Source organism: Lissotriton helveticus, chromosome 5_1 (assembly GCF_964261635.1).
Source record: "Lissotriton helveticus chromosome 5_1, aLisHel1.1, whole genome shotgun sequence".
NCBI lineage: Eukaryota > Metazoa > Chordata > Amphibia > Caudata > Salamandridae > Lissotriton > Lissotriton helveticus.
Window position 1 is genome coordinate 1,282,694,920 of NC_136065.1, and position 14,542 is coordinate 1,282,709,461.

General features: G+C 43.6%; 1 protein-coding gene across 2 annotated transcripts in view; it reads right to left on the reverse strand.

Annotated features, from left to right (window-relative positions):
• Nucleotides 1-14,542, reverse strand: part of KLHL12 (kelch like family member 12) — a 557,433-nt gene that overhangs the window by 477,366 nt on the left and 65,525 nt on the right. For both annotated transcript variants that reach the window (XM_078644106.1, XM_078644107.1), the window contains exon 2: nucleotides 10,089-10,331. In XM_078644106.1, the coding sequence (XP_078500232.1) occupies nucleotides 10,089-10,271 (183 nt within the window). In that variant the 5' untranslated portion in view covers nucleotides 10,272-10,331. The remainder of the gene's footprint in view (nucleotides 1-10,088; nucleotides 10,332-14,542) is intronic.

Consider the following 14,542-nt stretch of genomic DNA (forward strand, 5'->3'; position numbering starts at 1 on the left):
CTAATATCTGTAGCTGTAAAATGTATTCTTCTTTAAATCCAAAAATATATTTTATATGTTTATGAATAATTTTTTTTTTAAATATTTTTTTTTCTTCGTTCCCGCTTCGCGAATCGGGAAGCTTCCCGTTAGCTGACCTTGATGCCGCGAAATAGACCGCGAGCCGGTAAACGTTTCTTTACCGCAAGTGCCGCGTTAGAAAATAACATCGTGACGCCTCCCGTCCGCATGACGTTTCACGTTGTCGCGTGATACGTCATATGACGTGCTACGTTAGCGAACTGGTACGCGAAGCGAGTCGCAAAGCGCAGGTTTCTGGAAGCAAACCGGGAGGCCCTGCAAAGCGCTTAACGTAAACACAGCAAGTCATGTGACTTGGTAATAACACTTTTCATTGGTTCATTTCACTTTTGGTTTCCTAATGATGTAAGACTAGGTCATATAATCTAAAATGAACACTTTTGATTGGTTGAGAACTCTTGTTTTTCCCAAATGATGAAAATCCCTCCTTCTTTCCTCACTCTGACTTTCATCATTGTGAGAGAAAGACCCTTTGTGATCACTGAGCAATGGCTTCTTTAGTAGCTTCAGCTGGTGCTTCCCCACCACCTCCACCACATCCAAGGAAGAGTGGACCACCTGCTCAAGTTATAATTCAACAAGAAGAAGAAGAAGAGGAACAGGACGACGAGCACGAAGAGAGGCAGTTTTTGCCTGAGCAGCCCAGGACGTCTCACCGGAAAGAAAACTTCATTTGGCAATTTTTTAAAATTCCCAAAGGTCAGAAAAAAGTAAATGCAAGATACGTAACTTGCCTTATATGTCAAGATAGACTGTCCAGAGGAACCGAGAAAAAATACAGTTTCGGAAACTACACAATGCATCGCCATATGACTAGGTGGCATCCTAACAACTACAGTGCTGCACAGTTTCGGAACGACCTAGATAATCTCCCTATTATGGCCAGAAGATCTGTTGTACCGGAAGTAACGGGACCAGAGGGCAGGGAGATGGTGCCAAATATACAAATGAAATTTGGTGAAGTAAAACACATCTGCGTATTTTGCGATGGATTCATTTCCTACGGAGAAAAAAGCATCACTCTGATCAACAGAGCTATTGACTATCATATGCAAGTTTGTACGAAACGCCCAAAATAATAAATACTTCTTTTTTTGTTTTGTTGCTCCTGTTGAGCCCTTTACAATGAATCGTTTTCATTGCCCCCTCCAAGAAAACCCCAAAAAAATATAAAACTGTTCAGAAAAATTCAAAAAAAGTAAAAAAATGTTCCGAAAAATAATAAAAAAAATATAAAACAACAAAAACAATTAAAAAAAAGTTCTTTTCAGAACTACCTCCCCGTTATTAAAAAATTGGTACAATATTTGGAACTGTGCCAACCTCTATTTCTCTTAGTTCGCTTCCCAGTTCGCTCGCCGGTACGCGAACCAGAAGCGAACCAAAAACAGTAAGTATAAGGGAAGGAAACAGACACTTATGTTAAAAGAAAGACAGCTATAGGGGAGTAAACTAGAGATACTATTACCCGTAATCCACTGCTGATGATGTCACATATTACATCATTCATGACATGCTCAGTGACATCATCAGCAGAGGATTGCGGGTTTTTTGGCAACGTGCCTTATCCACGGTTTAATAACGCTGCCTTTTGCTTTATATAAGTTTTCAAATTGTATGACATATATACCAATAGGTCGTTATGAACCTTTAGGTAGTGCTTTTCTTCATGAGGTCTGGTCGCTTCCATACACATACAGATGTTTCAAAGATGATCAAGAAGTTTATCTGAATGGAGAGGAATGCACTGAGACGCCAGATCATTCACTAATGTGTAGGCACATACAGTTACACGGTTCATGCAACAAACACCGACCAAATATGGCTTGCGTGTTGCAAGGCACGCCAGTTCCTGCTATCATCCCCACGTTCAAGTTGTTGGAAAATGGTAGTTATTTGATGCTCAATAATGAAGATTGTTCTGAGTTAATTAAAAGTATTCCTTTTATCGTAACAGTAAGTGAACGGGTTATTTGCTGCAGAAATGTTCTATTTCCTCCCACACATGAACATAGGGAGTTTTCAATCTGGCCACAAATACCAACCTTGGGACAGATTTCAACGGCATGGCAAGAATAAGAGCTCTTTTGTCTCAGAGAGAGGTGGCCTTGAGTTCGGCCCGTGAAACTTTCGTGCTTCACATAGCGAACACCCGTACAGAGGTGCAGACCCTTTTCAATTCAGATTTGCCTTTCAATTTCAGCAAGATGGTTCCGACTATCTTTAACGCATCCTCCACAAAGACCCTGGCGCACTTTTTTAAAGTTGTTACCAGTGGTCTCGTGACTTCATTTGAGAAAATCTTTGGAGTCATCCCTGCTTCCTTTCATTCTATTTTCTCCACTCTGGTTCGTGGATTGGCATTTTTACTTGCATTACCAGCGGACGCTCTTGTGCTTTTTTACATTTTTAAATATGGATGTCCCTCCTATGCAACCTCCCACCCTGCAGCTGCTAACACTGTTCCGCAATCGCATGCTAGAATATTATGGCACAATGCCGTTGGCGATATTAAGCACGGCATATGGATTATCTTTTCGATTCTCCTACTTCACCTGTGTCCAGCCTGTATTTCACTGCCTGACCTGTGATTTCGATTGGGCCATTGATTTGTGTCTCTGCAGACCGGTTTCTCCTGACGTCGACTTTAATCAGCTGATGACTCCTATCATTACTCACGAGTTGGTTTGTCCTGGCGAAAGGATTATGGCTGTGGCATTGATGCATGGACTACTTGGTCCCTGGAATTTACTGGCGGCAGCACAGTCTTTCTTGGAACAGAGCTTTCTTGAAAACCCACCGAGCTGTCCTCTGATGGTGATAGAGGATCCGGTGCTGGGAGAGCACGTATGTTCTTTTCCGCTTTTAAATTGGATGGCTGAACTGTTTTCGGATGAAGACGGTGACTTCCTATTGGAGGCTGTTGCAGCTTATTTTGCATACACAGTTATGTCATAGACCTTTTTCATGTTTGATATGCTGAGTACTAGCATTTCATTGACAATTCATTGACTTATTTGTCAAGTTTTTATTATTTACCTTGCCTATTGGCTTAAGACTCGATAAAGTACTTGGCTGTTTTATTTTTCTTTAGCATTAAATTTTCCTAGTTTTTAATGCTTTACCTTGCGGACCGTCCACATATAAACTTGCAATCTGCTCTCATGAGATGGCACTTCTATTATCTTATACAGTTCGTTTCCGGATCATGGGGAGGTGTCATCTAGGTCCTGGATATCTTTACACCGTGTTAAGTTAGCATGGGCTCATTACCGGTTTAAACGCCATTTTTCCTTTTTTGCAACTTCTGCACACGACACTTAGTTGTTGCTTTAGCTTTCCACCTAGTAGTTCATCGTGGTTTACATGAGAATAATATGTTATTGCTCTACTATCTGCTTTGCTTGTTAAACTATATCTGTACAGCGAGTGCTAAAGTTTCAAGAACAACACGATACAGAATTGTTATGAGGTCTGATCTCCACGACTTCATACTCATAACATAAGTGCAACTTCTGCCAATTCTGGGCATGAGGCGGGTTTTATATTGCTTTGCCGAACACACATACACAACAGTTGATGCGGTTCACATGAAGAGAGAGCTGGTGTATGCTGATGTGATTCCTTCAAATCTAAGACACTAAAGTATGGGCACGCCCTAAACCAACACAAAGAGACCTTCTTAGCAAATAATATAATATGTGTATTAGGGAGGGTGAGATATAAGCAGCCGCGGAGGGAGTTACGGTGAGGCAGGGAGGCGGGGAGGGGGAGAAGCAGGGTGGAGCCCTCTCTACCTTGCCCCTCCCCCTCCCCGCCTCCCTGCCCCACCGTAACTCCCTCCACGGCCTGCGGCTGCTTATAAGTGTTGCTAACTCTTATTCATTTACAGCATGTTAACATACTGTCACCATTCGCTTTTTATGTACTAGTAACTATGCTGGTAATTTTGCTACTGATAATATGTGTACTTGTATTCTCCACCCTGCTTCTCCCCCTCCCCGCCTCCCTGCCTCACCGTAACTCCCTCCACGGCCCGCGGCTGCTTATAAGTGTTGCTAACTCTTATTCATTTACAGCATGTTAACATACTATCACCATTCGCTTTTTATGTACTAGTAACTATGCTGGTAATTTTGCTACTGATAATATGTGTACTTGTATTATCTAAGGTACTACGCCTGAGAAGACGGCATTAGTAAATAAACATTTCAAATACACATGTGTTCTTCTTAACTCCATGTTCTGGTTTCTAAGAAATATATAACGACCGACTGTTCATGAGTTCCACGTATCCTGAGGTACTATAAGGTCATATTCTGGATTGTCTAAACATTGAGAGTTTGTTATATCCAATGTGACACTGTACCTAGCTTGCTAAGGAGTTTTTGATTACTAACGTGAGTTTTGGGACACCCTAATTCGCCGAGGTTCCAATCCTCTGTCCACAGTTCTGTGTGAGAACAGAAACCCTGCGACAGGGGCACCCCCGACCCTTGCTGGAGCCTCATCACACTTGCGATACAACTCCAGCAATGCGCCACCTTTACGGCACAGATACATCACGCATCTGTGCTGTTTTTGCCCCATGATGCGCCGCATTGTAAATGCAGCACACCATAGGTGACGGAACAGCGGCACAGAATGACTAACACATCCCTGGTGATGCGCCAGTCATCATAAATGTATCCCTATGCTTCTTATCTTGTTAGAGATGAACCGCCATATGTATCATCAAAGTTTTTTGCATTTCCTAAATAGCGAACTTTAAGGAATAAATAGCGATTCTTTACCATTCCTAGTTTGCGATTAGCTATTTGCTAATTACAAATTACCCATTCATTTCCTTCATTTCCATAGGGCGGTTGGACTCACTTTTAGCTCGAACGGCTGAATGGATTTCCACGAAACTTGGCAAAATTGTAGGGACTGGTAGCCCGATGTGCCTTTGCTATGTCTCAAGATATATGCTCCAGTGGTTTTTACGAAAATTAACTTTGAAAAATATATATTGGGCTACATTGGCCTATATATATGTTGGAGCCCAAATGTAGCCCAATGTAGCCCAATGAAGCCCAATGTAGCCCAATGTAGCCCAAAGATGGCCGCCAGACACACAAAAAAACAAATGTAGCCCAAATATCAGCCAGATGTAGCCCAACTATAGCCCAGTGACAGAATGACCAATCAGCTTCGCAAACCTCCGTTACGCGAAGCGGAGCGCTGTTACAGATATATATCTTTTTTTTAACGTTAATTTCTCAAAATCCACTGGAGCACATATATTGAGACCTAGCAAAGGCACATCGGGCTACCAGTCCCTAATATTTTGCCAAGTTTCGTGCAAATCCATTCAGCCGTTCGATTATTATTATTATTTTTTTTTTTTGCCCCGCGGGGCCCTTTTAAAACCTCCACATCAAACCTAGGGGGTCAGCGAGGATCTACTATGCCCCCTTATAGTTATTTCCCCCTTTGTTTTGACCTCCTCTTGTCTCTCGATCCTACCGAGAGACAAGATGGCGGCCGCTACGGACTTTTTGGAATGTTGACAGACGCCGGAGAACCAATCAGCTTCGCTTCACAAAGCTCCGTTGCACGTAAAGTACGCGTCCTGGGACGCTGCCAGGTCCGCTGTTACAGATATATATCTTTTTTTAAACGTTAATTTCTCAAAATCCACTGGAGCACATATATTGAGACCTACAAAAGGCACATCGGGCTACCAGTCCCAACAATTTTGCCAAGTTTCGTGCAAATCCATTCAGCCGTTCGGGCTAAAAGTGAGGCCAACCGCCCTATGGAAAACTCAATGTTAAAAACACGTTTTGGGACCCCCCTTTTTTCTCGGCCCCCCCTTGACAAACCCCCCCCCAAATTTTCAAGGGCTGCTCAGAAACAAAATGTGCCATTTTCCTGAAAATTTCAGCCAATTCCGTCCACAAACGCCAAAGTTATTAGACATAGAATTTTCAAAAATCCCATAGAGAAAAAATCCTAACTATATATACCTACTGGCGACCGCCAGTAGGTAATATGAGTATATATATGTGGGGCACATATAATATAGTGTTTCCGGGGTCCCGCACATGGGCGGGAATATTCTAATGCTTATGACTATTGATGAGGATCCCCTGGAAGAGAACCTACTCTTCAATAAAGATATCTGTTCTTCTGTAAATAGCGTGGAAATTGAATCTTTACACTAACTCTTTCTGGGTTTCTTGAAACCCACAGCCTGCTCCATTCTTCTCAAACCGGGTTCCGACCGCGCCAAAGTACCGAAACCGCGTTACTGGCAGGAGTAGAGGAAAGCAGGAAAATCCTGGACTCAGGAGGGTCGGCTGCAATTCTACTCCTAGACCTGAGCGCCGCATTTGATACAGTGAATCATTAGATTCTGATCCGGCGACTCAGGAGCATAGGAGTGGATGGCACGGTGCTTCACTGGCTATCCTCCTTCCTGGAGGGGAGAACCTTTCAGGTCTTTGAAGAAAACATTGTATCTAAGCCCACCCACCTGCTGAGTGGTATGCCACAGGGCTTATCACTCAGCCCGACTCTTTTCAAAGTTTATATGTCCCCTCTAGCAGCCACAGTAGCCCCCCATGGAATCCGGATGATTACCTACGCCGATGACACACAACTGGTGGTCGGGCTAAACCAAGCAGACCTAAAAACCCATACCCTTTACATCTGTCTAAATGACATCTCAAGCTGGATGGACGCCTCCCAGATTAAGCTCAACGGAGGAAAAACTGAGATTATGATTTTGGGCAATACTCTCAGTTTCAATCCTAGCTCGATGTGGTCCCCTAGCATGGGTCCAGCCCAGGTCCGAAAGCAGAAATTAAGAGCCTTGGTGTATGGTTGGACCAGGACCTGAGTCTCAGGACGCAGGCTAGAAAAACAGCAGCCCTCTGCTATGGTATACTTAGAATGGCCCGAAAGGTCCTGCCTCTCCTCCCCTTTGAGGCCAGGAAAGTACTGGTCCAATCACTTATACTCTCGAGATTGGACTATGGGAATGCTCTGTATTTGGGCGCCCACTCTCAGCAGTCACGATACTCCAATCAGTGCAAAACATCGCCGCCAGACTCCTGACAGGAACTACCAATAGACCATCAGCAAAACCCACTCTTGGTTCCCTTCACTGGCTCCTGGTTCAGGAACGGATTAGATTCAAGGCCTTGTGCTTAGTACATAAGTCAATGCAGGGACTTGGCCGACCCATTTACTCCACCATGATACGTCCATATAAAGCCAATAGGAATCTTCGATCAGACGATCTATCTCTAGCAGAGATCCCTGGGATCAAGAGGTCTAGAAGTGGTGGTAGGTTTTTTTCTTATAATACCTCCAAACTCTGGAACTCCTTGCCTCTACACCTTCGCACAGTCACTAACCACCTGGCTTTCCGGAAGCAATTAAAGACCATGCTCTTCCCTTAGCCCTTCTGTCTCCCCACGTGTCAGGTACTAGCGCTGGGATGCTTCCGGGTAGCCATGCGCTCTATAAATGCCTTTCCATTCCATTCCCCACCAGATAAGGAGGACTGGCAGTCCCAAACATGGAGTTATACTATCTAGCGGCCCAGCTACAATGGGTGACGAGGTGGTTGGGTGGCAAGGGATTATAGGACATGGCAACCTTGCAACAGTCATGGACACAATCCCAGATTTACCCTCTGTTCCACCCCATCGCTAAACTCCCACGCCCATCCAAGATACATCTGGAGCTGGCGCATAAATGCTACAGGAGGAGTCTCCACTTCACCAGTGCAGTAACCCCTATGCCAGATACTGCCTCTCACGGGGACACCCAGAAGAAGGGCAGGCACTTCCGAAGAAATTCTTACACACTGGCACACAACGGGCGTCGACAATCTGGGCTCCCTGCTCTCTTTCAAGGCACTAGCAGAGGACTATGACTTACCGGCAGGACAATTTCTTCTACACTCTTCGATTACAATCGGCAGCATGGGGGGACATACCGACTGAACCGACAACACACCTGCTGCTGCTGTACTTACACGTTACGGGTGCGGGTTCACACATAGTACATTGGTTGTTGGAAGCTCTACTTACACACACATTGAGTGAAACCCATGCTGAGTCTTCGTACACATTGGGAAACGGATAGAGGGCAACCGTGGACACAGAAGGAATGGGGTGCTATACATGCCAGCTCCTCATCTATACCGAGACGCTCAAAATTTAAACCCATACAAACATATGTAATACACAGGGCATATCTCTCGCCCGATAACAAATAAGTATTTCAACATGGCCACCTCCGCGTGCCCGCTATGGCAGCAGATAAACGTAAACCTTTTGCACATGCACTGGTCCTGCACCTCCCTTCAAATCTACTGGCGCCCAGTAATGCCAGCACTTGCCAACTGCTCTGACGCACCCATACCATACACATGGGAGCTCTGTATACTAGGTCTATATGCCAGGTCTAGAAAGAATAAAGTTACCTCTAGGTATAGAGACCTGGGACTGATAGTGGCGAAGCACCTAACACAAAGAGATAGAAACACAATGCCACCCCAGAAATAGTAAGCAGGGAAAAATCACTCACGGTATGGGCACATGCAGAAAGTACAACGCTACGCAGGGAGGAAACTACAGGACTGCGCAAGTACCCGATAGTGCAACACTGGGACACCATCTTTACAGCATTCACAGAAGGGTACAACAACAAAGATGTCAGCGCAGCCCCCCTACCCACAGGAAGCTAACACAAACAGCAAAGCCCCAAGCAAACAGACACACGTCACCTAATCCATCAGCTGCGACCTATAATGAAATACACTTATGGCCTGAACCATTTGCCGCGAACGCACCTAAGTTAACAACTGCTTGCCCAGCACGCCTGGCTCTTAACTGTGTGCACGAGCCAGAGTGCCACCCTGGCGAGCTAACATACCACACATGTATAAGATGCACACATCCAGGCCCAGCTACGATACGTTCTTGATAGCAGGATTTTTTTTTTTTAGAAAGTTACTAGTTTAGAGGATTAAAATATATATATCTTATTAGCATATTTCGTAGACCTTTTAGTTTTATACAGAGGTGATCATGTATGTATAGCCCCCATGTGAAAAACTATTGCGCATTCTACGTGACAATTGAATGCAGCCGTGCTCGAAGCGATTGTGTATCTCACAGACGTTTTTATCAGTAAATAAAGGAAAGAAGCGACACAGAACAAGAAAGATGTGGTCTACAACTGTTTACTTTAATATCACAAATGCAAAAACATGTATATACCAGTTCTGTTGATGTAATTATGTTATGAACCTCAGCTGCATATACTCTCTCACAATGCGTGTCCGTTTATTTATGAATACAGTTTTGAACGACCTCAGATTGTTAAACATTTTAAATACGCAATAAAGATATTTAAAATAAAAATGGAGTTGGGTAGTTATTTATAACTCTGTGTTGCATCAAACTGGTGAAAGTAAGCCAAATTTTAAATATGATATACCGCCAAATACCAGGGCTGCTAGAATTCAAAGTGATATGCCACTCAAATCAACTTCCAGGAAAAAAAAAAGAGACTGTGCTCTGTAAACGTTTTACACAAAACACTTTTGTTTAACGTGCAGGGAATACATCTGTATTCATTAGTGCTCAGTTCAAATTCACAGTACCTTTGACAGGTTATCCAGATTTCAATGACTGCCCTCAAATTACTCTTTTCACCAGTGCTGGCCCATGACTAATGCAATTTTTCAAACTCAAGTTTTTCATTCATATTTCTACTGTTTAATACCATCGTATACAACCAGTTTATATTCCCTCATCGGAAACATCAGGGAAGATGCAATCAACCTATGAAGGGGAGAAAGGGAAGGAAGGATAGTTGAACAAGTGAGCAAAGTGGTATTAAAATCTTTTTTGAGGATACGTAACCTCTTCTTCCAGACAGGAATGGTGTCCAGGTGTGTACCAAGTAACCCTGAAGAACAACAGGTTGTGTATCCGACTTACCTCGCTGGTGAACATGGCACAGAAATAGTCGCTGCAAGCTGCCAGTACGATGCGGTGGGCAGGGAACTCCTTTTCGTCAACTTTCAGGATGATATCACAGAGCGTGTTACTCTTGCGCAGGGAGTTCATTGAATTCAGGATGGACTTGGCGTGGGAGTTGGTCATGATGTCCTTGGGAGCCATAGTTTTGCATCATTGGGGACCCGGAGGATGTGAGTGAAGCAGAGATACAGGGTCAATTACCTGAAGAGAAAAATTACATATTTTAATTTACTATACACATGTGCAACAGAGTTCAAAAACAAAGCACAGCAAGTTGATCTACTTTATGCGGTTATGTGCTGGGTTAGCCTGCCTGGACACCTAAAGGAAAGGATGGGCAAAAGGAGGACATTGGAAGCATCATCTTAGGGATATCCTTGGTTACAAAGGTCTAAGCGAAAACCTCATCTACAAAACAAGAATCCACGGCCATGAGATAGGTAGTTAGTAAGATGCATAGTAAGTGAAACATGACTCAATCAATGCCAAAACAGGTAAACTGGAAGCAAGGGTTTTAAAGACTCATTATTTCAGAAACATATTTACAAATCTAATCTATACATCTGGTACAGACTAACCTAAAACTTTCCAAGAAAAAATATTTTTCCAGGAAGCATACATGCATTTTCATCAAAAGGAGAGTGATAAGTGGGGATATACTACCAACTTTCTCTAGAAAACTATCCAAATATTTTGCGGATTTCCCTTTTTAGGTATGGCATACAAAGGGCAAACCTAATCTCAGCACATAAGAGAAGACTAGATGCCCTAATGACTTTTTGTCATATTTCTCAAGCTTCCTGTTAATAAAATACAGTTAAGAAATCCAGGGAAGAGAAGGGAAAATGGCAAAATATAAATAAAAATATAAATAAACAGTTAAATAGAGCAACGAAAAAGTTAAACAGAAACAAAGCACATATATAGTTTGTACTGTCCAATTTAAGGTTGCCTTAAACGAAAACTCTACAACTACAGCTTTACAGAATCTACCCACTGAATCTCACAAGCTAGCTTATCAGTGAGAGAACGTTGTATTATTTAGAAGGAAGTAGAGAATCCGGGAAAAATGTATACAAAGTCTATGCTTTTGAAATAGTGTAAAAATTTAAAATTCACAAGGCAAAGGGCATGCTGCTACCATTTAATCAAGGCATAAACAATATTACTAACTGTTCAGAGCATTATTCTGGCTACAGTAAACAATGCATGGGTTTTTCCTTTGTTGAGGAAAGGTTTGTTGGACTCCTTACTTGCAACAAGTTGTAGGCATGCAATTATAGTTGTATTTATTGCTAGTTGTTTCTTTAAAGAATATTATATATCTTTTGTAAAGCAAGAGGTCATAACATATACGCAAAATAACCTTTTTCTATTTGACTTGAATAAATATTTATAAAAATGTAATTAGGTCATGTGATTTAACTATACCAGTGTTGGCAATCTCAATTCTGTGTGAAACTAAATTTCTGGATTTATAAAGAGACTTTATTGCTTTTATTTATTTGAGGCAGGCGGTGTAATTCCCCTTTTGATAGGGCTATTTAGAATTAATTAACCAGCCCTAACCACCCGCATCAAAGCCAGTGCCAATCACACAAAAGAACTCTTCAGCATGGTCAGAGAATTCTCCTGCCCGTCGCCCACCGAGACCACAATTCGCCCCTTCCAAGCCCTCTGCGACTCCCTGGCGGACTACTTCCACAACAAAATAGAATACATCTACAGCAACTTCAACCTGCAACCAACTGACCCTCAGCCACCTCCTGACACATCAGCAACTCCCAAGGCCACCTCACCGAATGGACACCACTCACCACGCCAAGAACCCAATAATCATGACCTCCATCCACTCCAGAGCACCAACAGACCCCTGCCCCCACCACTTCTCAACCTGGGACAGAAGGAGATCAGCAGTGCCCTCACCGACATCCTCATTCATCTATCACCACAGACACCTTCCCTGATCCCTGTCTGGAAAAACGCAACAGTGAAACCTCTCCAGTAGAAACCCTATGCCGACCCCAACAAGCTGAAGAACTACCACCCCATCTTGCTTCTCTCCTTCCCGGTCAAGGACCTGGAGAAAGCCATCATTCACCATCTCACAGATCATCTGGAAGGGCACAACCTACTCAACACTACCCAGTCCGGCTTGCGCTCCAACCACAGCACAGAGACTGCTTTGATAGCTGCAACCGATGACATCAGATCCATCCTCAACCACGTTGAGACAGCATCTTTGATCCTCCTCGACCTCTCAGAGGCCTTTAACACTGTATCCCACAACACCCTCATCAGCAGGCTCCACTACATCGGCTTTAGAGGAAACACCCTCAAATAGATCACTTCCTTTGTCAGAGGACGCACACAGAGAATCTGTCTACCACCTGTGAGAAAGTGGCTCTGTATATACTGGACCAAAGTAAGGTACAGGGTGTATAGAGGCAACCAACCCCAGAGGTATAACAGAGGTCAGGGCTGACCTTACTCTCAAAAGTGGTAGCTTGGTCGAGCAGTAAGGCAGTACCAGAGGACAGTGTAAAGCATTTGTTGTACACACTCAGTCAGCAAAAGGTTTTACACACTCAAAGACTGAACTCCAGGCCAATTGTTTTTATATCCTAAGATATAGTTGTTTTATTTTTAGAACCAACAGGTATCAAAATATACTTTCCTCAATTATGAGTGTTCTCAGGTAATTACTTTGCAGAAAGGAAATGCCTTTGTAAACACAACAGGTACAGGGGTTGCAGTAGGCAACACAATTCTAAACACAATCTAGCATTCAGCTCAATGGGTTTTTCTACAAAAAATGCAGTTAATTTCTTTGTAGATTACTTTTGTAATTCTAGGACTGGATCCTAGATTCAGTCCTGGGGTGTAAGCTGAAAACAGTTTATTAAAAACGTTTTGGCAATTACAATGCTTTTTAAGGAATATAAAAATATTTTCAAAGTTCACACATAAACTTTTCAGAGAAAATCTAGCAATGTTATGCAATGGGAGAAAATTCAGGCTACAGGTCAAGTACGTTCTCGTTACTTTTGTAATACAGTACTGGGCTCCTAGGTCCAGCACTGGGATCTCTACTTAAGACAGGTGAGTAATTACGTTTCAGTAGTTGGTACGATTTTTTAAGGAATATTTCAAGTTTTCAAAAGTAGACACTTAGAAGAAATTTCATAGAAAAGCAGACAATTGATTCCTATGGAGAAAATTCAGGTTACTAGTAAACCCGATTAAGATTACTTTGGCGGTTCAGTACTGGGCTACAAGGTACAGTACTGTCTTCTCTCCTGATCACAGGTCAGTACTTCGGAATTCGGTATTCGGCTGATTTTATAGGAATATTTTAGTATTAAATCTTTTTATTGAGAAATCCGAGCACAAACACAGATAGCGTACATCACCATCACCCCCCACCCTCAGTGCATAACAAAAGCCAAAGCGTAAAAGAGACGGATGGAACCATCCCATTGCTTGATGTGAGGTTCGTAGAAGGGTGTTTGATTTGTGCAAATTATCAGCGTTGAAAAGAAGAAAAAGAACAAGTAAACAAAATCCTCCACCACCCACACTAACCCGCCCCTCCCCACCGCCCTTCCACGTTCCAAGTCCACCAACCCAATCATCTAGAAGTTCCTTGCCACTAACTTACCGTCGAGTCACCCACATCGGAGAGGCGTAACAATCGGAGAAAGCGAGTACAAGTGACCTCACGAAACTTATAGGAATATTTTAGAGTTTCAAAACTTCACACTTAAAAAAGATTTTTCGAGTCAAACCAGTCAATGTTATCCTATGGCAGGAAAGTGAGTTATCTGTTTCCAGGTGAGTACTCGACCAGTGAAGTTAAGGTACTGGGCATAGACTCAGGGGTCCCCCAGGGTCAGGTAGGTACTGTTGGTAAACCCTCAGCGGCACAGGGGCAGCCGGGTGCAAAGGTAGTTAGGCCCAATGTTATCCAATGAGACGCAGGGGGCCTTCGGTTGGTGGCTGCTGGCTAGCAGGCCACGCGGCTGTTGGAGCTGGGCTCCTGGTCACTTGTCCAGGGCAAATGGGGAAGTAGGATAGGACACAGGGTGCACGGCCAGGGGCTCTGGGGCGGAAGGTGCAGGGTGCTTTTGAGGCATCGGGGGCTCAATGTTATTCAAAGGGAAAGGTAAAAAGGAAACAAAGGCTGTAGGCTTGGGGACGTTGATTCTTCAGGCGCGACCACCAATTCGAGAGGTAAGTTGGGATCTTGGAGAAGAGGTTGGTACCCCAAAGTAAAGCACAGGGGGGCGCAGGGCGCCGGGTGCAGAGGTGTCTTTGGGCGTAGGGAAATCTTACCCTCGGCTGGTCGCAAATGGAGGGGTCCCTGGTGCTGAGGCTGCAGGCGTCGTCTGGTTCGTCGAGGAGGGTCTTTG